This window comes from Lotus japonicus, chromosome 5 (assembly GCF_012489685.1).
Source record: "Lotus japonicus ecotype B-129 chromosome 5, LjGifu_v1.2".
NCBI lineage: Eukaryota > Viridiplantae > Streptophyta > Magnoliopsida > Fabales > Fabaceae > Lotus > Lotus japonicus.
In genome coordinates this window covers 49,260,622-49,285,063 of record NC_080045.1, presented here as the reverse complement: position 1 = coordinate 49,285,063, position 24,442 = coordinate 49,260,622, and the positions used below count along the sequence as shown (strand labels likewise).

At 39.0% G+C, this 24,442-nt stretch overlaps 3 protein-coding genes across 3 annotated transcripts; 1 reads left to right on the top strand and 2 right to left on the bottom strand.

Moving 5' to 3' along the window:
• Positions 1–3,411: 3,411 nt before the first annotated feature.
• LOC130718279 (uncharacterized) lies at positions 3,412–4,669 on the top strand. The gene is made up of 2 exons (XM_057568813.1): positions 3,412–3,673; positions 4,110–4,669. Exon 2 carries the CDS (start codon positions 4,115–4,117, stop codon positions 4,508–4,510), a length of 396 nt encoding a protein of 131 aa, XP_057424796.1. The 5' UTR covers positions 3,412–3,673; positions 4,110–4,114; the 3' UTR covers positions 4,511–4,669.
• Positions 4,670–5,324: 655 nt separating this feature from the next.
• LOC130718280 (uncharacterized) lies at positions 5,325–22,526 on the bottom strand. The gene is made up of 12 exons (XM_057568814.1): positions 22,375–22,526; positions 20,242–21,695; positions 19,828–19,835; positions 18,874–19,055; positions 16,160–16,220; positions 15,960–16,058; positions 15,187–15,281; positions 14,765–14,878; positions 14,160–14,227; positions 6,118–6,228; positions 5,762–5,993; positions 5,325–5,659 (listed from the first exon to the last, which is right to left on the bottom strand). Exons 2-12 carry the CDS (start codon positions 21,594–21,596, stop codon positions 5,549–5,551), a joined length of 2,436 nt encoding a protein of 811 aa, XP_057424797.1. The 5' UTR covers positions 21,597–21,695; positions 22,375–22,526; the 3' UTR covers positions 5,325–5,548.
• Positions 6,235–14,130, bottom strand: LOC130718278 (uncharacterized). The gene has a single exon (XM_057568812.1). It carries the CDS (start codon positions 11,076–11,078, stop codon positions 7,428–7,430), a length of 3,651 nt encoding a protein of 1,216 aa, XP_057424795.1. The 5' UTR covers positions 11,079–14,130; the 3' UTR covers positions 6,235–7,427.
• Positions 22,527–24,442: the final 1,916 nt, after the last annotated feature.

Here is a 24,442-nt window from a genome sequence, read left to right as displayed (position 1 = left end):
GAGAGGCTTCGGTCGTTTACTGGTTTCTGTCATTGAACTGAGCTGGTATGCATTGAATTGATTTATGTTTGTCGATAATATGAATAACATGTGATTATCTTGATTTGATTATGGAATTTGGGATTGTTGTTTGAGTGACTACTGAGTTGGATGAGATGTTTTGATTTGCTTTAAGTGGCAATGAGGTGGGGTGTGGTCCCGCGTGATTGTCCCGTCCTTCGAGACGTTATACAGTGGCGATGAGGTGGGGTGTGGTCCCGCGTGATTGTCCCGTCCTTCGAGACGTTATACAGTGGCGATGAGGTGGAGTGTGGTCCCGCGTGATTGTCTCGTCCTTCGAGATGTTATAAAGTGGCGATGAGGTAGGGTGTGGTCCCGCGTGATTGTCCCGTCCTTCGAGACGTTATACAGTGGCGATGAGGTGGGGTGTGGTCCCGCGTGATTGTCCCATCTTTCGAGATGTCCTAAAGTGGCAATGTGGTGGTGATTGTCCCACGTGATTGTCCCGTCCATAGTGGCGTTAAGTGGCGGTGTGGTGGTGATTGTCCCACGTGACTGTCCCGTCTTGCGAGACGTTATCAAGTGGTAGTGGAGTGGATATTTTCACATGACTATCCCGTCCTTCGAGGCGTTACTTAGTGACAGTGGAGTGGATATTTTCACAGGACTGTCCCGTCTTGCGAGACGTCATTGTTTGATTGATGTTGTTGAGGATTGTCGATATCTGATTTGACATATTGATGAGGTTATTGATATCTGGTTTGATGTTATATTGTTGAGGTCGTTGATATATAGTTTGATGTGATATTGTTGGGGTTGTTGACATCTGATTAGATGATATAGATTGAGGTTGGTTTTGTTTGATTTGATGTTATATTGTTGAGATTATTGTCATATGATTTGATTCTATACTGTGGAGGTTGTGGATATCTGAGCTGTTATATGCTGTTAAGTTGATGTTTGAATAAATGTTACATTGTTAAGTTGTTGATATATGAATTAACATATATGTTGTTAAGTTGTTGATATCTGAGTAGAAATATTGTTGAGGTTGTTGATAGTTGATTTAAATCTATATTGTTGAATATATGTCGTCATCTATCTTGAATTAAGTTGCTAGTTTATGTGCCATGATATGCACTTAAATTTGAATAGCATGTTTTTCCCTTTTATACGTGGTAATGGCATGAAGTTAACCCTTTCTATTTGCTACTTGTTGTTTGGGCGCTTAACGCTATTAGGCGATGGAGAATCTTCGATGGAGCTTGACCTTCGTACGATTCGGAGAGGAGAACTTGAAGAACTGTGGAAGACTTGAAGGATAGAGACGGGTGTAGAGTTAGAGCCTTGAGTTAGAGAGCTAACCATTATTGGTTTAAGCTTGCATAACGATTTTAGAAATTTATATTTGGGGTTTCGGGTACTCGCCTTGATCAAGGCTTGATGTAATTTCCTTAGTAGTTGGGAGTATGCATTACATGTTTTGGAAATACATTTGAAAAGAAAAAATATACGCATGGTTATAAATGATTTTGGAAAATATCACCTGTTATGTTGGACGATGATATACGCATGGTTATAAATGATCCTAGCAAGAATATACGCATGGTTATAAATGATTTTGGAAAATATGTCCAACATATGGTTGTTAAGCAAGAGACCATAACAGAAAAAATATACGCATCTAATACGTATTGCATCTTAGACATCACCATTGAATAGGACGACCTTTTTTGTTATATGTCCAACATATGGTTGTTAAGCAAGAGACCATAACAGAAAAAATATACGCATGGTTATAAATGATTTTGTAAAATATCACCTGTTATAAACTATCACCTGTTATGGTCTCTTGCTTTACTTTTTTTTTTGGGTAAGCCAAATATTATAAATAGGAGTATTTGGGGTACTCCAACTCAATATACAAATAGATTTCAGCACAAAAAAGAAAATAAAGGATACATGAGGGGTGAAAGAAAACGCACGCAGGGTACTATTGGGAATAGAGTGCATATCATACAATCTCATCTATTGAATAGGGTGGCGTCTCTGGTGCAACTACGGACTGGGTTTTGCGCCATACAAGAGAGTAAATTACTTGTTATAACAGGCTTGTATACCTACTGTAAAAAAAATTGAAAAAAAAACAAAACGAAAATTTACAAAACTATCCTTTAATATTCTCCTCTCTACCCTTCTCTCCCCCACCATGCACTGAACCTCTCTCCTCCACCATGGCCTTGTACACCACCATGCCGCCGGAGCCCGGCCTCCTCCCTGCCGGAATCCTTGAGTGCAATTGCACCCTTCAATGCCTGCTCTGCTGCTCACCAGCGCCGCCACCACCGGCGAAGGGAACCACCAGAGATCTGGTGTTTTTTACCCTGATATAGATCAAATCTAGATCTAGTGTTGATGTTTTTGACGCAGGTTCGGAGAAGTCTTGATGTTGGTGGTTGAGTGCGAAAAGGAGAAGTCAGATATCCTTCCCTACCGACGACATCTCTTTCCCATCGCCGGAAACGACCGACGCCAACCACTGCACTCTCTACGATCTGACTTTGAACAAAACCAGAAAGGGGAAAAAATAGGGTTGTTGTGGGTGGTATGATTTCAGCGTCTTTTACTTGCAGATCTGGGGGTTCGTTTTGAAATCTTCATTCTGATTTCGAATTGGAAACGTCAATAAGGATTCAGTTCAAATCAGGGAGGTATGGAACGATTCGCTTTGATCCGTGAAATCATTGACAATTTTAAGCCATGGATACCGAGTGATGTGATCTTCCGTGTCCTAGTTTGGGCCTAGAAAGTTGAGGGGCTTTCGTGTCATATCAAAAATAAAATTCAAATAAAATAAAAAACACTTAGACAGAATGAGTTGGTCTCCAGTTCCTGATCTCACCGACATAGACTCATCCAACGGTTGAAACTTGTGTTGCATCGGTGCCATACTTAACATGTATTGCATCTTAGACATCGCCATTGAATAGGGTGCTTAGACAAAAATTGTACGAGACATAAAAATATGAATTTTTTTTACTTTTTTAACTGTATCGTGTTTTTGTTTACAAATAATGATAGAACTGAGAGAAAACACCTCTAGACTACCGGGCAGGGTGGCAATGGCATGCTGAAGAGGCCAACAGAGACACACTCCTATAAATGAGCGCCTCCAAGGAGGGTTGTCCACCAACTGAGATTTTGATTTTACTGACCCAGGAGATTTAAACCTTCAACTTATAAGAATGTGAGAGCTAAACCCAAAACCTAAAGCATGTTGTGCAACCCGAGTCGGGTTGTAAATCTTGATAAGTAAAAAACATAAATATATAAAACCCAATAAACAATGAAACATATGACCTTTTATGAAATTATTAGTGGAGAATTGGGTTGGTGGGTGGTAATATCTACACCCAAAAATACAATTAGGAATTAGGGGAATTAATAAGTAATAACACCACAGCTACTAGAGCTGCTTCCGTGACCTACCGTCTTCCTCCGTGTTAGGGTTTTCAGAGTAACCGTGTTCCTTTTCTCCTTCACTCACCATCGTTCTCGTATCAAATTGAGCTTCGATTCTTGATTTTTCAGTAACCAAAACCATTACAACATCACAATTCCCACTAAATTTTCCTGACACTAACTCGCGGAATCAACAGTTTCGCGCGACAAGGTACGATGATGTTTTGTCCCTTTTCCTTAATCACATTGCGCACTGAATCAAACCTTAAAAAATGCTATCTTTTCATTCTGGGTATGTTTATTTTTGCGTGCTTTGTGAATTTTAGTTTAAGGGTCTTTTGTTTTCTCGGGTGTTAAATTTTCAGTGTCTGCACTTGTTTCATTGTTGGTGAATTGCAATGTGTTCTATACATTAAAGTGTCTTTGTTTTTCTTGTAAAGTGAGAAAGTTCACTTCTTTGATTTTTACAGTCCTTTCTTTTTCTGGGTTAAGATTGTGAAGTACTATAAATTAAATCACAGTAGATGCAATGCAACTTTAGTTATTCACTTTACTGATAGCTCGGCTTATAGGATCGTCACGCGAGAATTTTAGGCCATTGTTCATTCCCATTGTCATTGAATGTTTGATGTTATTTGCTGTTACAGGGTTAATGGCTTATGTGGATGTGGATGGTTCTTCTGGCTCTGGAGAGGATTTGAATATGTTGGATGGGCACAAGCTTCACCCTGTTCTACCGTCTGGTTCCGGTGGTGGTCGAAAGCGGAGCCGGAAGGCTAATGGGGATGCCATAGTTGATGCCATGCTGGAGATAGCAGCTGCTTCGAAGATGAGGGCATCTGCAATTTTGAAGAGTGAGGACAGGTTTTCTATAAGCAAGTGCATTAAGGTGTTGGATGAGTTGCAAGGCGTTGATGAACGGGCTTACTTTCTTGCTTTGGATTTGTTTGAGAATAGCTCTAGTGCTCGCGAGATTTTCATTTCTCTCAAGGGAGACAAGAGATTGCCTTGGTTGCTGGGCAAGTGTGTTGGTGTCCCCTCTAGTTGATATTGTTTATGAAAATGCTTGGATTATGTTGAATAGGGTCCTACAGTACCATTTTGTACAGATTTGAAAGGGATTTATGTATAGATTTGGAATTTTTGAATGCTAACAGAGCACTTTCCCTTTCACATGATTTCAAAATTTTAGCTGTCATTGCTGTTTTACGCATGATTGAAAATTTGAAATGCTTTCTAAAGCTATGGACTAGATATATGATATATCATATTTGATGTCCTAATTCTGTTGCCTTGTTAAATACAAGAACAAGTTGTATACTTTATGGGATCGGTTTGCTGCTGGCCTGTTATCCCTCTTGGGAAATCGATTTTTGAAGTTATTTCCTGAGAATTGAAAATTTCCTGAAGATCCAGAAGCCCCAGAGGATACAGAAACATTACCAGTATTAGCCTTCACAGCATAAGTCATCTGATTCTGAACATTTGAGTTAGCACTCAAAAGTCAAACCCTCAATTACCCTTTGTTTTTCTTCTTGGATGACTAGGGAACCTTTTTTTGTTAATTGAAGGTCAGTCCTCTACTAACATGTGAGAAAAACTACAACCAAACAGAACCTCAGTAGACTAGTCGTTCTTAGGGAAAAATCATCCAAAACTTCCTATAGAGCTTACGTGTCACTAAAGTTTGGCTTGTAAAATCACCTTCACCTCAGTCCTCAAGTCATAAAATGAGTATACCTTTCAATTTTAATTTAGCATTAGCACTTGAATGGGCTACAATTGTTGAATGGTATGCACTCGATTCATAGTGGTATTTCTTAAATTTTAGACGCAGCAGAGCAATGAAACAGGCTAAGGGCTAAATAGAAAAAAGTATACATCAAGCACTTTTTATTGAAGTTTTTTATTGAAGATCTATAGGGATGCCCCATAAAGTCATTAAACTACACTACAACAGGTTGAGTCACAACACAAATATCTTACAAAATAAGAACATAATACACGCAATACGCCATGCCATCATCACTCCTAAATAGAAGGAAACATAAATAGGATCCCCCAAGAAAAACAAAATAAAATAAAATTAGTTCATTGACAAGAAATGCACCCTTGCAAGGGTATATTCCTTTCCTGCAACCCAAACACCAGTTTGTGACCATTGTATATCTTCCCAGTCCAAATTTTCCTCCAGCACCTAATCAAAAAGATAAAAAAAATTCAATTATTATACAAATTCTATAGACATCTCTTATTCAAATCCATGTCAAAAAATAAATGAAAAATGATGCAAGACTACCTCAACATGCTCAAGAGGCAGTGGGATGCCGATGGTACGCATCAGTTTCTGCGGGAGAGGTTTCTTACAACGAGACCAGCGAAATGCATCAATCATGACATGATCACCATCACTTTTTTCACCATTTGCAGAATGTGGGTGGTTATTATGAGACTTGTCAGTGCTAGGATCCTGCAACTGACTTGCTGGTGTAGCCTTAACCAGTTTTTCTCCAATAAAACACAGCTCATATCTACAAACAATTGATGCATGATTAAATGAACACTACTATGAAGTTTCTTAATGACTTCCAAACTTTCAAAGAATATCATGGAACCGACTAGTGCTCTAGGATAAGAACTTCTATGTGAAAATACCTGGATTTATGTGTCTCCAAATACAAAACTTCTCCCTTCTTCAAACGAGCAGATGTGTAGAGAGGCTTCTTCAGACCCTTGTCAGCAACAATGCTTATACTATATTTGATCCTGATGATTAAAAGTATTATAATCATGAGTATGTGATAGGAACTCAAGGTTAGGGGTTAGTTAGTTAGTTATACTTAGTGAGTTAGTTAGAATGTTATTGAGGCATGTAGCCTATAAATAACAGACATTAGAGAGTTAGGGGTATCTTGGTATTCAGTTAGGAATTGGGTTTAGAGAGAGAAGTGGTTCTCTTTCTAGGGTTAGAGAGGGTGTTTGGCATCTCTCTCATGTATCTTTCCCCTAATCCCCAATTGGGAATAAGGGTTCTATCAATAAACTACTGCTAATTTTCAAAGTTCTATCATTGGTATCAGAGCACCGATTCAGGTGCCCTAGCCAAGAAGATTTAACCGCAACAGCATCCATGGCTATAGGATTCATGGATTCATTTTCACGTGAGGAAAGGAGGGAGATATTTGCTCTTGTAGAAGAATTGCAGAAGGAGTTTGCTGAGAGCAGAAGGGAACTAGAGTCAATGAAGAATCGGTGGAGGGAACTTGAAGAAAGGAGGCAGATGATGGAACAAGAAAGGCAAGAATCAGAGGCGGCGATCCTGGCGGAGCGAACGGTGGCAGCGGCGACGTTGTTGAGGGGAAGTGAGACCGCAGCGGTGGCTTGGCAAGCTTCTGAAGCAGGAGAAGACTCAACCTCTGCGATTCAGAAAGCCAATCTTGGAACAGAGGGTGAAACAGAGACAACGGCGGAAGAAGAGAGAGACGCTACGTTGAATGAGCAAGCGTCTGAAACAGAGGAGGTTTTCATTTCTGAGATGAAGCAACTCAATCTTGAACTAGTGGAGGACAATCGAGTTACAGAGGAGGAGTGGCAGAAGAAATCAGGGTCTGCATCAATGGCAGAGAAAAACCGAACCTATGAAGCAGAGGCGTCACCGGAGAATCTTGAAACCATGGCGGTGAGGGTGATTCAGGGGGAATCTGATAAGATAGGGGAATAGAATAATAGATAATTATTATTGATACTGCAGAGATGAAGAATCTCTACTGGGAATAGTACAATACAGCAGGAGTTCGAGAGCCTGTTCTCTCCATACTACCAAACTTATAATTTCCTGGATGATCATCTAATAGGCTACATCTATTATTTATACAACTGCATAGTGCAGTTTCTATTTTGAATTCAAACTGACATACACACATAATAACTGCTAACTCCTAATAACTACAGACTGGTAACTGCCCCTATCCATCTGCCAAATTCGTATTTCCCCTCTCTCCTTGCTGTTTTGGCTGCTCAGCAGTCTCCATGGCCACAGTAGTGGCTGCGCCACCCCCCATGGTGGTTCCAGACCTGAAATTCTTCTTTTTCCGGGCCAAGAAATGTGCATATTTTGTAAGACGATCAACTACTACCAGAATGGTGTCTTTCCCCATGGATTTAGGTAAACCAGTGACAAAATCCATGGAAATATCTGTCCAAACTTGAGTAGGAACGGGTAAAGGTTGCAATAAGCCAGCCGGAGTTAAAGTATCACTTTTGTTCCTTTGGCAAACATCGCAAGCAGCCACATAGTTCTTGATGTCAGATTTCATGCCGTCCCAATAAACCAAGTTGGCCACCCTTTTGTATGTTCTGAAGATTCCGGAATGCCCTCCCATCAATGAAGAATGAAACTCTTTCAAGATGACTGGTATACGGGAGGAAGTCTTTGATAAAACCAATCTACCTTTAAAGAATAGTTTCTGATCACGCAAGACATATCCGGAATGAGAAGTAGGGTCCAGAATCAAGTCTTGTATAATTTTCTGCAACTTGTCATCTTTATTGACTTCTTCCACCCATTCTTCAAAATCATGAATTTGTAAGATAGAAATGGCGCAATAAGAACTCCGCCGGGATAAGGCATCAGCAGCAGAATTGTCTTTACCCGGTTTGTACTGAATATCAAAGTCAAACCCAGCCAACTTAGAAACCCACTTGAATTGTTCTTCACCCAACATGCGTTGATCTGCCAAAAACTTCAAACTTTTCTGATCAGTTCGGATTATAAAATGATGACCCAACAAGTAATGGCGCCATTTCTGGACAACTTTGACAACCGCCATCAGTTCGCGATCATAGACTGATTTCCTTTGATTCCGATCAGATAAAGTTGTACTCCAAAAAGCCAAAGGGCGACCTTCCTGCAATAAAACAGCACCCAAACCTGTACCTGAAGCGTCAGTCTCTAAAACAAAAGGCTTGGTAAAATCAGGAACAGCCAGCATAGGAAGAGTAGTCATGGCATTCTTTAATTGTTCAAAAGCAGCATGAGCATCAGAACTCCATTGAAAGGCATCTTTCTTCAATAAATTAGTCAAAGGTTTCGCAATCTTCCCATAATTCTGTACAAAACGGCGGTAATAACCTGTTAGCCCAAGAAAACCCCTTAAACTTTTGATGTCCTTGGGAGTAGGCCACAACCACATAGCCTCTAATTTCTTTGGATCAGCAGAAACTCCACCTGCAGAAATGATGTGACCCAAATACTCCAAAGTCTCTTGGCCAAAAGTGCATTTCTTCCCATTGACTTTCAAATCATGTTGTTGTAATAGAGATAAAACAGTGTGCAAATGTTGGATATGATCTTCCATGGAGAGGCTATATATCAAAATATCATCGAAGAAAACTAATACAAACTTGCGGAGAAGGGGCCTCAAAACTTCATTCATTAAAGATTGGAAAGAAGAGGGTGCATTAGTGAGACCAAAAGGAAGTACCAGAAATTCGTAATGACCTTCATGAGTTCTGAATGCAGTTTTTTCAATGTCACCTTCCTTCATTCTGATTTGGTGATAACCGGAACGCAAATCCAGCTTTGAAAAGATCCGTGCCCCTCCTATTTCATCCAACAATTCATCAATGACTGGAATTGGAAATTTGTCTGGCACGGTGATCTTGTTTAAGGCCCGGTAATCAACACAAAACCGCCAACTACCATCTTTCTTTCGAACAAGAATTATGGGGCTGGAGAAGGGACTTGTAGATGGACGAATAATGCCGGCATCTAACATTTTAGCAACCAATTTCTCAATTTCGTTTTTCTGGTAATGAGGATATCTATAAGGTCTTAAGTTAGGAATTTGCGCCCCTTCCTTGAGATGAATCGCATGATCTTGCCGACGGTGAGGTGGTAATCCTTCCGGCGGTTCAAAGATGGAAGGAAATTGGTGGAGAATGGAAACTAAATCTGCTGGAACATTAGCCCTCCAATCTGTTTCCGCTCGAATTTGTTGAAAATCAATGAGAAATCCCTCACCATGTTGCAAAGCCTTGAGTAAGGAATTTAAAGAAGCATCCTTCTTGCATAATTCAGGATCCCCTTGGAGTGATAACTTCTGGCCATTCATAGTAAACCGCAAAGTCAACTGTTCAAAGTTAGCTCTAATGTCACCAAGACTTGCTAACCATTCTAGGCCCAATACAATGTCCACTCCGCCAAGGCCAAACAAATAAAATTGCTGATTGACCGGCACATTGTGTAACAGCAAAGACACGTCCTTACAAACACCCTTGCATGATATCTTATGACCATCCCCTACTTCAACTACATAAGATGGAGTATCCTCAACCTTCAAGTGCAATTCCTGTACTAACGCCTTGGAAATGAAATTATGAGTTGCTCCACAATCAACTAACACCACAACTTTGTGATCTTCAATAGTTCCCCAAACCTTGAAAGACCTTCTGGAAGTGAATCCAACAATATTATTCAGGGATAAATGTGGGACAGGTTCCGTTTCGGGGTGACAATCTGGATCATCTTCTGGTTCAGAATCGCCAGTCTCTTCCATCAGCATAACTCGAAATTGTTTGTTCTTGCACACATGGTTAGGCCCAAATTTTTCATCACAGCGAAAACATTCTCCTTTCCGGATCTTCTCCTGGTAATCAGCATCAGAAAGTCTACGGTAATTACCCGGTCGATTTCTTTGAAATGGTTTATCCACTGAGACACTACCAGAATAAGATGAAGATGGTGTGTAACTTTTGCCTCCACTCTTCTGTGTAGTATCAACTGTGACAGTTCGAGAAATGGATGGAGACTTATAAGAATTACTGAACCTTGAACCAGAAGTGGAATTTGGATGAACCTTACTAACTGCAAGATTTTTCTGCTCAATCATTAAAACCTTTTGGACCATGATGGATAAGGTTGTTGGTTCATAAAGTTTAATTTCTGCACCTATGTCCTCCTTCAAACCATTCACAAAGATATCCATTAAGTGTGTTTCATCAATGTCTTTCAACATGCCGGAAAATTTCTCAAATTGTACCACAAATTCCGCCACCGAATCTTCTTGCTTAAGGGCTAGTAAAGCAGCAAAGGGATTGAGAGTACTTGAAACTTGGAACCTCTTCAGAATTGCCAACTTAAAAGTGTCCCAGTCTGCGTGAGGATGACAACCTTCCCACCATTGAAACCATGATAGAGCTTTTCCATCCAGTGCCACCAGAACCGCCTGCAATCTCCCCTCCTCTGGAACTCCACGAATTTGGAAGAACCTTTCCAACTTATGAACCCAACCATAGGCATCAGCAACACCATCAAAAACTGGAACCTCCAACTTCCGCCAACGTGCAGAAGTGTTATCACAGTTAGACTCTTCTTCCTGTCCTGGGCGCTTAATGCTCTGTTCATGATTGTCTCTTTGAGAGCCAAGGTCGTCCCGATGCATGAACGTCTCCATCATATTTTCCAAACGTTGAATTCGTTGATCAGTTTGTTGACGGTCAATCTGTGCTTGTTGACGATCAGCCTGTGCTTGTTGACGATCAATCTGCAACATTTCCATAATTTCTTGCATCCGCTCCATTGGATCTTGACTGGCTTCAGAACGAGTTTTTCCCATTTATAAAGTGAACCACTTAAGTACCACAGCACCTGGATGGTGCTCTGATACCAAAATGATAAGAACCTTGGGAGAACCACACCACAAAAGCTAGCTGTTGTAGTTGGAGAGCCCAAGGCCTTATAAACCCCACATTAGAATCCCATACTTCCAATGTGGGACTCAAGTCCCATACCTTGCAATGGGGTCCTAACATCCCACCACGCTCCGCAGCCCCGGCGCCCACGCGGGCTGGCTGTGCACTAGCCCCACGACTAGTCCCGGGCGAACACTGCAATGCCGGCGTCACCACCCGCGCCGCTCGTTTGCAGCTCAGAGACATGGTGGAAGGCTCTGATACCAAAATGATAAGATAGGGGAATAGAATAATGGATAATTATTATTGATACTGCAGAGATGAAGAATCTCTACTGGGAATAGTACAATACAGCAGGAGTTCGAGAGCCTGTTCTCTCCATACTACCAAACTTATAATTTCCTGGATGATCATCTAATAGGCTACATCTATTATTTATACAACTGCATAGTGCAGTTTCTATTTTGAATTCAAACTGACATACACACATAATAACTGCTAACTCCTAATAACTACAGACTGGTAACTGCCCCTATCCATCTGCCAAATTCGTATTTCCCCTCTCTCCTTGCTGTTTTGGCTGCTCAGCAGTCTCCATGGCCACAGTAGTGGCTGCGCCACCCCCCATGGTGGTTCCAGACCTGAAATTCTTCTTTTTCCGGCGATAAACTTGGATCAAAGGAGGTTTAATCTTATCAGAATCAAAGGTTGAAGCGCCACAGGAATCAGAGGCTGCGTCGGAGGCAGAGAGAGCGGCAGCAAAGGTGCTTCAGAGGCCATCGAAGATTGCAGCACCGCACAAACCCAATCGTGATGCGGCGGAGACAGAACATGCCACGACATTCAGAGATTCGATCTTGAAACAGAGGGTGAAACAGCGATATTGAAGGAAGAGCGAGCTTTTCTGGAGGCCAAGACATTAGTCTTGAATCTCTCGACGCCGGAGAAGGCGATTCGTCCGCCGGCGAAACCACAGAATCCACCTTGTAGTGCGCTGGATATTGCAAAGCTGGAAGAGGCGGAGTTGTGTCCGCTCTGGAGTTGTTGGAGGGTGGCGCAGCCATTTCCACCACCGGCGAAACCGCCGGATTTATGGGGTGGCGGCGGTGGCTTTGACTTGGCGCCACTGGAAGGTCAAGCGGTGAGGGAAGGGAAAGCGCACAGAAGGCTGGGATAGAGATGCACGGAGAGGGCAGATGTCAAGGTTTGGATTTACAATCCAAATGGGCCAAGCCCAAATCTCAGTTGGAAGGAATTGGGCCTTGATGAATATTGGGCCAACTTTTCAGCTTTTGGGTTAAAACCCAATTCAACCATTTACTTGAGGCAGCAAGAAACCAGAAATCAGCTCAGAGGTTCACAAGGGAAATTGCAAAGGCCGAGGGAAAGAGATTTTGGTGACTTTCAAGGTTTTGCTGGAACTATGTTGTTGACCACAAGTGTGGGCATTGAGGAGGATAGGATTGCTGTATCAAAATTATACTTCAGCTTTGATTGTGAGATGCAATACAGGCCATTTACAACATGGTACAGGAAAGAAGCATGACAGTATTTTTGGGTTATTAATTGATCCGGGGGGACTTTTGCTTTCACCAATTCATCAAGAGGCTGTAGCAGGCATTGAGTATCATGGTGATTTGGGAAATATTAGTTTGGAGGGGTTTTCTTTTGAAGATTTCTATGGCTTGCTATTCCAATTGGTGGTGATCACCAATTCATCCATGGTTGTGATTATTTGCTTCATGCGCTGGGATCCAGGAGGAAACGGGAATTGTCACTTTTGGATCTTTGGCATAGCTGTATTTGGGATTGTTCACTGTTGTAGCTTGTATTTTGTTACAGCCACAATTGCAAGGGAAGGGGAGGATTGTGCTATTTGTATTCAACCCATACAGTTGCAACCTTCTGAATTAATGTCATTTGAGAAGACATCCAATCAGCATTTGTTGGCTAGTTTTGGGAAGATACCTGCGACTTCTTTCATGTTGGGATTTGCTTTTAAAGATGCTGCTACAGTGCTATTTCAACATCTTTGCATCAACTGGAATTTCTGCAACTTGTTTTTCCAGCAATGGGACTTACGCCACATTAGTTCCAGCAGGACAGTGAAGATTTTCCCCAAGTCATACATGTTTTGGACTTTTTGCTTTCGGCTATGGGACCCGGGTGGAAGATGTGATTACCACTCTTGGGAGTTTGGAATAGCTGTTCTGGAATTTGTCACTTTTGTATAGTAGGCATACTTGTTCACTGTTTTAGTTTGCTTGTTGTTCCTCACCTTGAGGACAAGGTGAATCTTCAGGGGGGGAGTATTGATAGGAACTCAAGGTTAGGGGTTAGTTAGTTAGTTATACTTAGTGAGTTAGTTAGAATGTTATTGAGGCATGTAGCCTATAAATAACAGACATTAGAGAGTTAGGGGTATCTTGGTATTCAGTTAGGAATTGGGTTTAGAGAGAGAAGTGGTTCTCTTTCTAGGGTTAGAGAGGGTGTTTGGCATCTCTCTCATGTATCTTTCCCCTAATCCCCAATTGGGAATTAGGGTTCTATCAATAAACTACTGCTAATTTTCTGGGTTCTATCAGTATGGACTGGTGTACAAACTAAAATCAAGATAAGCTGCAAAAATAAGTGTTGCATCTGGTGACTTTCTAATTTAGAAAATACTCCATCAAAATCTAAAAACTGAGATATTTTCAAATAGAGAAATATTAGCAACACCCTGTAAAACATGTTTTCCAACATGCACTCTGTTTTTGGCTGAAATCCATGTGGGATGAACTAAATCATGTCCCTCCTGCCCTAGGTTCTACTCCGAATTTAGTAAGATCCACATGAATTTCAACATAGAGAGAGAAGTGTTGGAAAGAGTTTGTTAAGGAGCACGTTGGTAACACACTTCATTCAAATATTATTAAAATTTAAAAAAACCAATTGATTTCTAAATATGACACTAACACAATAAAATATTATATTAGGCAAGTTGCCAACAAAAAGTAGCATACCAAGGCTCATTGCATAGATTGTACTGTATTGTGACTTCGCGAACAAATTTCTGCTGCCGCAAGGCATTCTGAAAAATAACAGCTGCCATGTAAGACAGTAATACTGATAACTAGGTTCTTCTAGCTAGGCTAACATCACAAATACCAGACTTCAACATGTGTGAAACATATCAAATAGATTGTTTTTTATGAATAAAACTTCTTTTCGTGAAGATTTGTAACACATCATACAAGACAACCAATACAAAGCTAACTACAGGAAGGTAAAAATCAGATCCAGTAAAAAATAACAGTGCAGAACTTCTGACGACAGAAAATAAAATTAATCAATTGAACAGCCCAAATACAACACAGCCTTCAAACACCACAATTTGAAAAGAAATCAACAGAATACATGCTTGAACTATTGAGAAGCACAGGTGCAGGAAAAAACAAGTCGCTTATATGAAAACAGCACAACCAATATGTTAAGCAAACACAAAGGAATTCATAATCAAATTAACTGACATGAGGAAAGCAAGCATGGATCAAATCTAAAATCTAGATTAATAATTGACTAAATTTTGCAGGCAAAAGTTTCGCTCATCATGAGATGCTGAACATACCGAAGCTGCAGCCCTGGTAGTCATTGTCCGCTCCACAGCTACTGGAGCAAGGGTGGGCTCAATAGTTGATGTGTGTGTAAGGCAAGGTTCAAGATCAATAGTTCCACCTCCTTTCTGATGATAAAAAAAGAGCAGTGAGATATTGAGTTTTTAACATTGATCGTGATAGGTAACAGGCCCAAAATATAATGTACTCATTAGGGAGTTTAACATGTTTTAAGAAACAGTACCTACAGCATTTATGAAAATTTTACTATCTAATCTAAAAACAGAGATACCAAAATGAAAAAAAGGACAGTATACTTGTTCAGGAAAATGATGTATTGGTTTATATGACAACATGAAGTTACACTGAATAAAACTGATAAATTTGGGACAAATGCAAAGAGTAGTAGGAGATTTTGCAAGTCATTTGATACTACCTTCACAATGCAACACCGGTCAACTCGATAACTACAGCCAATTGCCGCACCCCAAGCACGGGAACGTACGTTGTTTCTCAGTGTAGAAATATAGCCTGATATTAAACACGTAATTATTATCTTTAGATTATCCAAATAAAGCTTCAATGGAAAAAAAACATCAGTAACTAAAAAAGCAAAACTAACAAAACTGGCTATTGGTTAATTTGACCACTATAAGATTTAAATAATCATATAAAATTAATAAAATCATTATGTGCATACAATTAACTACAATTCAAGAGGGTGCCTGGTGCAGTAGACACGACGGTATGATACAATAAGTGCTGCTAGGTGGTACATTACATGTATTTGATTTCAGTTCAGAAGAGTCAACTCCACTTCCAACAAAATCCCAGGCATATTCCCAAATCAAAATGGAGGCAAAACAGGTCTTGAGGATGCATCTAAAGGCAAACCAAAGTTTAACTAGCAGAATTTTAAATACTCATCATGTAAGCAAAAGCTTGTACGAAGAGCCTAGATCAAAAAGCTTTCCTAAAAACTTGACTTTTGAATAATTTGATCATGTAGCTGCACCCACCTAAAGACATTTGTTGTAGTCAATGTATCATACAAACCAAAACTCTGAGAATTCATAATAAATATATTCTCTCTTCTTACTTCACGAGTCACAACCACTTAAAGGCAATCAGATATTATTGAAGAAAATAGTGCTAATAAATTATCATTCATGATTTAGAACAATGAAGGTAAAAGCTATATGGACATACAATCTTGTGGAGGTAGCACCCGAATGGTAGCACGCAATTCTTGTATAGCTGCAGGAGGTGGAGTTGCTGTTGGGCGACAATAACCTGTATGCATAAGTACTGTGCAACAAAAATGCAATACCAATATTAATGTCAAATAGGTGACCCCCTTTCAATCTAAGCACTAAGGCATCATTTTTGTGTAGATACAAGACACATACCAGCAACAAGATCTGAGTCATATGTGTATACATCAGTCCCCCAAAGCTGGCCTCCTCTGACCTGAACATAAAGTAATATAATTCTCATTACGTGGTATTTCATTAAAAGGAAAATCATATATAAAGAGTACCCTATGTTTAAGTTTTAAAGATATAGAGGAAAACGAAAGGAAGGACATAAAAGACTTTCATCTCATCAAATCATTAACATCAAATATAATTCCCCTACTCCCCAAAATAAACATGGAAGATTAGATAATAGTGGATGGCATGTAAGCAGAAAAACAGCTCCAACTACCCACATTCTTCAGCTTAAAGCTCAGAGCAAGGAATTTGCTTCACTTCTAAAACACAAGTTAGCAATGTATAATTTATTTCTTAAAATGGTAAACTAAATACTACCTTTCAAAATATCTGTTGTTTTGCACAAGGATTTAAGATTCATAAATACCCTCAATTTAAGAGAAATGCAAAATTTGACTAAATTATCTTCTCACTCCATTAATGCTCTCTCTCATATTACTTAATGGAGATGATACCAAGAGAGTGAAGAGACGAGGGTAGAGTTGAAAAAATAATGAATGCATTCTTGGTTTTCTGAAGTGACAGATACAATGGAAGTATGAAACAATTTATTTTTTAAAACAACATACATTGGATAATATTTTAATTATCATTGAATGAAGTTTTCATTCATTCACTTTTTACAAGATTTATATCAAGATGCTTAATTTTCAAAAAATAATCTTCATGCCAAACCCCAATGCAAATATTAGTTTTCAATAACAGGACCAGAAGTAACCTAGCCTCTTTTTGATAATAGAATAAAATTGACGTGCATTTTCACCCAGTTCAGCCCTAAGGACTAACTCCACATTAGCGATAAGCTTCAAGGAATTTCAACCAGGTTTGACTGGCACAAGTTACTCAGATGATCAGACTGGACTGGGCTATAGAACAAGTATGGGTTATTTGGGCCAATTCAGCCAGTCTGGTCAAATTTTCATTGCATCAATCATGAAAGCTTAAAGCCGTTGGAATGAAGTAGTAAGTTGGCAAATCATGTATCCTAATCATCACCTACCTAAATTTCAATTTCTCAATGTAAACAGCATGCTTTAGGACAGAGTATGGGAAGGCTAACATACTGAAAACAATTAAGACAGATTGGAAAGTTCAGAGTTGTTTGGTTGCAAAAATACTCTAGCAAGAAAGGGTCTTGATCTTCTAAGGACTTCTAGAATATAGGGCATAATTACTTGACCAAAAATAATCATGCAGTCTCACATACAGGTGGAACTATGGAAGAAGCAGAAGATTCGAATAAATCAAAAGGTACCAGATAAGTGGCAGAATATGGATGTTGATGTCTCAGAGCATCCTGGATGAATAGACAAACAGCATTTTAAAAATATTTAACTCTAATAGAGGCTAGATCAAATCAAGAAAATAACTAGAATCAATGTCATTTAAAGAATTTGACAACTAAATTTCTGAAAAAGCACACAACTAATACTATGTTCCAACCTTAGAGTGCCTAGAGGTCACAGAATCCAAAAGTTAGGCTTCTAAACACCAAAATAATGGCCCAGAAAGGCTTATGTATAGAGAGGAGGGGAGGAATGTGAATGCTATGGATAAGAATCGAAAATTACTAATTTACCATACATATTTAGAGAATGTGCGAACATTAAAACAAACATTATTACATTTAAAAGGAGAGGAGATGACTCTCACAATGCTTTTCAAATAATTCAATTGAAATACCTAACCAAAAGCAATTACTTCAGAGATATAACATTAAAGCCAATGTCAAAAGTAAGCCATATCTGGCAAAAAAATTGACCACCTCAATGGTAAAAACACTCATTTATATTGTTTCTTTAACTAACAAAAATATATAAAGACATCAGAAGATAATTGTAAATTGTTACATGAACAAAGGCAACACTATTCTTTTGGAAAGCTAAGAACCTGAATATAAAGATCAAAAGTTTATCAGATAAACCAAATGAAGCATAAATGTTCGGTAACAAGGAAAATGACCTTTCATTATCGAAATGAAACCATATCTAAGGAGCACATATGAATATTTGTGATTTTTTATAAGCCATCTCTGCATAAAGGGCTTCCTATAGTTTCCAGAATGTGCATGAGAATTATGAAAAATGACTAATTCAAGCCACAATTACAGGAACTAATCTACAAAGTGTCAAACGAAAGCACAAAGGATAAAATCAGAATTTTAGTATTTCAATGAAATAATGTTAAATCTTACTGGCCATAAATTTACAAATTAACCGTAAATATAGTATTCACTGCATCAAAACAAGCATAAGATGAAGGAAAGAGAAAAATTAAAAATAGAGAGAATAGCCATGCAAAATAATTTTATAAGGTCAAAATCATTTGAAGAGCATGATCATCAGCCATTATGGACCAAAATCCTTACATGTTTTTCTACTTTTCTTTGACGATTAACGAAAATATACTATTACAAGGTGCAACGTGCAAGTACAAGTATATGCAGATCAGAAAATAGAAAAAGCAAAGAGAAAACAAAAAGAAAAGCAACAAGGACTTAGCTTGCATCAGATAAGCAGGAGAAAAAGTAGTTAATGTAATAAAAAAGAGAGCCACCGATACAACATGGAAAAAAGGGAATGATGACACTCAATCATCAATTTTAATGTAATAAGAAAAGAAGGACTTACTTGGCGGTTTGTAGCAGTGACATAGTCAGATGGTATCCGGATTTCCAGAGTGGGGCCATTATTAGAGCTTTCAGCAGTTTTTTCCATTTGAGATTGAGATGATTCATATTCCTTCCACAACTTTATCAGTTCTTGCATGCTTTCACCAACTTTGTAAACAACAAAAGAAACATCTACTTTACCTGAAATACAAGGACTTATATATAATGGACATACAAAGGAAAGTCTAATAAAAAATATCAAGCTCTAATATTCTCTTTCCTGTCAATAAACAGTGCCAGCAACTGATTGGCAAATGGTAACAGTACCACATTACAGAAATGAGATGCATGAGTGTTATCAATAGCGATGACAGTTAGAGGTACATCAGATTCTTGTAATTTTGGAGAAGTGAGTTCTCTTTACATGAGTGCGAAAAAAGACTTAGAAGGGAAGAACGCCACCCGCAAGTTCCCTATTCATTTTTCGAGTCAGTTTATTAAAAAGTAAAAATAAAACAGATAAAAGTTAGCAATACGCTTGTCTTAACACACCCTCTCTTATTGGTTGAAATTGGACCCACATGAATTTCATCCAATAAAAGAGTATGTATTGGAAAGGGTGTGCTACTACCACTCCTAAAAAATTAAAAGCCCCTATTTTCGCTACACCGCAACGTCCGCCATAACGTCGACGTTCGTGACAGCGGCGGGTGCCGACTTTACAGATTCTGTAACATGATGTAGTTGCAATAGTGAATTTCATAATTTCCACAATGCAATAGCGCAACAGCGCCGCTATAGCCACTATTTAACAATACTGAGATGCTTAAATGAGAAAGAAGAAAACATATCATAAATATGAAGCAATGGGCTAATAATTGCAATTTCTGCATAAACCTGTGTTACTTCATGAAGGCACAAATTAAGTACTCTTACATGAAATCAAGCCAGTGAAACAAAATGACAGTCATACCTTGAGACCTGCAAAATATATAGCCAGATATAATTACTAAAAAGAATATATAGTATAAAAGAACTTAATTACAAACACCAAAAAGTAGGTTTAAATCAATTAAATTAAGATAAAGAAACTTCTATCAAATGGAATCATGGATTTAAATCAAGGTCAGCGACCGTGATTTTGGTCGCGACAACCACTTTTATTCAAAATTTTCCGCAATACAAAAGTATGCGACCGTGATTTTGGTCGCGACAGCCACTTATATTCACAAATTTCCGCAATGCAATGGTACACAGCCACAACTGTTACGGCGACCGCAATTTAAAACCTTGCATAATCGACTTCACAAGATTTTTGAATGAAATTGTACTTATTAGCTAACAAAATCTGCAAACAATGAAAAACCAAGGTAGAGGAAGAAAGTACCCTTCATTGTCTTGGGCACGGGATCTGAAACGAGGCTCTCGATTAGGCACCTGAGGGCTCCCTCTTGATCGTTGGATCCTTTTACGGTGCTGGCCACTATAATTATAGGCATCCCTCTCCTTTTCTATTGCGCCTTCAGCGTCAGCACATCCATCATCTGATTCCTTGTCCAAGCCCCTATTGCGTTTATCAGGCCTGTCTGCTTCTAAATCAGCATCTCTTTCTTTTCTCCTCTCTCTAGCTTCTTTATCACCATTTTTCCAGCCATCAACTTCTTTTTGTTTCTTCTGTTCTGGTAACACAGTTTCTTGTTCAGGCAGTTTAACTGATCCATCAGCAGGTTCTTTCTCATTATTTGAAATCTCTTTCTCCGTTGCATTCCACGATTCCCTCTTCATCTGATCCTTTTCCCTTTCTTTTGAAGTTTCTTTCTCTTTGGGAAGATCTTTTTTCTCCCTCTCTGACCTTTCTACATCTCTATCATCCTTGGCAGATTCTTTACCACTGGTGTTGCTAACTTGTGTACTATTCTTCCGATCACTTCTTTCTTTTTCCCTCTCTCCCCAGTCCCGATGCTTCGCGTCCTTCCTTTTTCTCTCTCTTTCTTTAGATCTATCATCACTTTTAGATTCAACTTTGTTTTCCCCAACAGCTTCATGAGCTTCCACGTGATCCTTTTCTTCTGCCGCTGAACTTTCCTTCCCAACCTCAAGTGAACCTTGTGTATTTCCATGTAACGCATGCCAGGTGTCCAAACTCCCGCTGGGGGCATCAGAATATCTTTTTCCCCTATGGTATTCTTTCGAATCTTTCCAATTCAAGTGGCTGCTAATCGCATTAAAACCATCCTTTTCCGTTTTAGTGTCACCTTTCGAATCATTATGACCATCCCGATCATGTCTGGCATCCTTGTTATCATCACCTTTACCTTCGACACGCACATCCTTTTCATTTTTTGCACTCTGAGTCTGAGTATCCCTTCTTGCTTCTCCGTGCAATTCCTTCTTCTCTGTCTTTGGGTCGCGATTCTCAAATCGGAGATCTCTACTGTCCTTGGAGTCCCTGGATTCTATCCTGTTCACTGGACCAACGGGATGATCAGCATGAGCATGAGAGTCATTTGAAGATGACGACATCCGATACACCGAATGAAGAGGAGATCTTCTATCTGCGTCACGGAATTCGTTTCGCGGCGCTTTCGCCACGCGGGAATCCTGACTTATATCATAAGACGCGTGGTACTCATTCGAAACTGATGACGAAACCAACTTCGAATATGTACCCGAATCTTCATGTGGGTGTTTCGAAGATGGATGAACAGTCTCCTCATGCGGTCTCTTAGGTGCGCCACTCATGATGAAAACCCGACACAATCATACAACTCAAAAGCAAGTAATTTGACAGCCAAAAGAATTCCTTTCTCTGCTGTCTCTTCGCTATAAGAAAGTTGGTAACTGCAAGCCAACAAAAAATGGAAATTATTGAAGCCCATAACAATTTTAATGATCCTTCATACAAGAAATGCATGACCATAACCTAAACACAACAATATAGTATATAAACATATAACAACAAAATACAAAATACAAGCCAAGATAAATCGATCATGGAGGCAGTAATTGATTAAGCAATTCCTCGATAACACTAAAGCACCAAATCAAACAATCAAAGCATAAAACCAGATAAAAAAATTCAATTTCGAAAATTTCAAATTTTTCTCAGAAACCACACTTACGATAAGTGTGCAAGCTAACCAAAAGAAAAAAGTGCATAATAACAATTCACAATGAATTAAGAGTAAAATCATAGCAGCAACAGATCTCAAACCCAAATGACCCATTTCACAATTACCCAAATGTAAAGCATACCCAACATCAGGAATAAGATGAAGAATGAAAAAAAAATTCCCAAACGTGAAGAAAACAAATCCAATTCAACGTGAATACTAACTAGCAAAGTGTGCAATGAAGGTTTCAACATGAAACAACCCTACTGAAAATGTTACTAGGAAGAAGATGCTGATGCAGTAACTAATTAATAAAAAATTGTGAAAAGAAGAAGAGTATAATTAGGCAAGAACATATTCGCAATGTGAAATTTGGAAAAGCAAAACCCTAGAAATGGTGGTGGTACCTCAGAATCACGTTGGTTATCTATCGGTGTTTGAAGTTGTAGTCGGAGTTGTGTTGTGCTACGAACGTTGTTGTTGTTGTTGTGTAGTTTGTCTCCTCCTCCGTCTAATGTTTGCGGAGCCTCTGGTCTGTTGTTTGTTTATAATTTATTTATATACTGCTGTCTCTACCCACGCCACGTCACAATATAACCATTTGTGGGCTAAAATATATTAAAATTAAAATGATAACTCAAAAACAATATTCTTTTTCAAAAATAAAAATGCGTTGTTTCTCATCATTTTATCACATTCACTTTTTTTATTTTATTTCTATTTTTTTTACGTATTTAAATAGATAGAGCATTGATAGAATGTAGAAGAAGCTTAACGGGGAAAGAACAATCCCTCTCTAAAGCGGGGAAAGAGGTACTATTGAAGTCCGTAGCTCAAGCAATACCATCTTATATAATGAGCTGTTTTCGCATACCAGGGAATAGTTACCAGAAAATGGAATCAATGTGTGCCAAGTTTTGGTGGGAACAAAGAGGTACGGAGCGCAAGATTCATTAGACTAAATGGCATGATCTTTGCAAGCAAAAAACGCGCGGTGATTTAGGTTTCCAGAACCTGGAAGTTTTTAATACAGCTTTGTTGGAAAAACAAGTGTGGAGACTATTGCATAATGAGAATTCTCTTCTTCACAGGATATGGAGGGCACATTATTTCCCCAAGTCTTCACTACTGGAGGCGACACTTGGTCATAATCCCAGCTATGCGTGGCGGAGTATATCGGGAGCAAAGAAGGAAGTGGAGAATGGATCGAAATGGAGTTTTCTCTGTGAAATCCTTATACTGGCAGTTGCAGCAGCGGAAAGTGGAAGAGATGGCAGGATCTTCAACGGCAGGAAACTATCCATGGAAGAAAATATGGAAATTGGTTGTGCCACAAAAGGTGAAGCACTTTTTGCTGAGAATGCTTCGTAATTCATGGTGTTTCAGATGATTATCGAAGTTGGTGGGCGGGGCTGCTGTCGAATGGGGATCTAGAAGTTGTAGGCAACTGACTATGCTTGCTTCGGCCATATGGAAACAGCGAAATGAAGTCATCTATCAAGAAACACAACCAGATTTGCAAAAAACTATTACACTGGCACATGAGCTATGGGGAGAGTGGCAAGCTTATGCGAAGGAGCCAAGGCACCAACCGATAATGGAGGAAGGGGATGCTGGTTGGAAAAAGCCTAAGGAGGGAGTGTTGAAGATCAAGGGCAATAATGGACAAGGATATGGAATGGTGGTACGAGATCATGTGGGGGAATGTCTGTTTGCGGCTTCTTCCTTCTCTCCATTTCGAGTGAATAATGTTATGTTTGCAAACCATTTCCACCTCCACCTTACCTAAAGAAGAAGAGAAAAGAGAGAAATGAGTGATATGATTTGTGATGTGATAGAAAATGCAGAGAGAGAAAGGAAGAAAAATGTGTGGAAATGAGATGGAAGAAAAAGTAAGGTGTGTATATATCATTACTCATTTCGAGTCCCTTCAATTATGACAGAGGCTAGAGCTTTGAGGTGGGCTTTACAAATGGCACATATGTTGGAATTGGACCATATAATAATTGAAACAGATGCAAAAGGGGTGGTGGATAACTTCCTGGGACAAAAGAACAATCCATCCTTAGCACCGATCATCACTGATTGTAGACATTTAGCTTCAAGTATGACATTCTTTGAGATAGGACATGTTAAGAGGGGGGTAACAAAGTAGCTCATTTACTAGTAGCTAGTGCATGTAATAGTTCAGATGTTGTTTGGTGGGATAATTTTCCTACTTCAATTGCTACAACTCTTTTAGTTGATGTATTTTTTGTTTCAATTTAAATGAAAATCGTATTTTCCATCGATAAAAATAGATAGAGCATTGAAATATTTACATTGATTTAAATAAGTTTGTATTTGTCTTTTACTATAAACATTTATCTAGTTTTTTTTTTTAGGATTTGAGATCTCAGTTATTTAATATACATGTAGAGAGATAAGCATATTTTTCGATGTAGCAAAACAGAGAGATAAGCATAAAATTTAGAG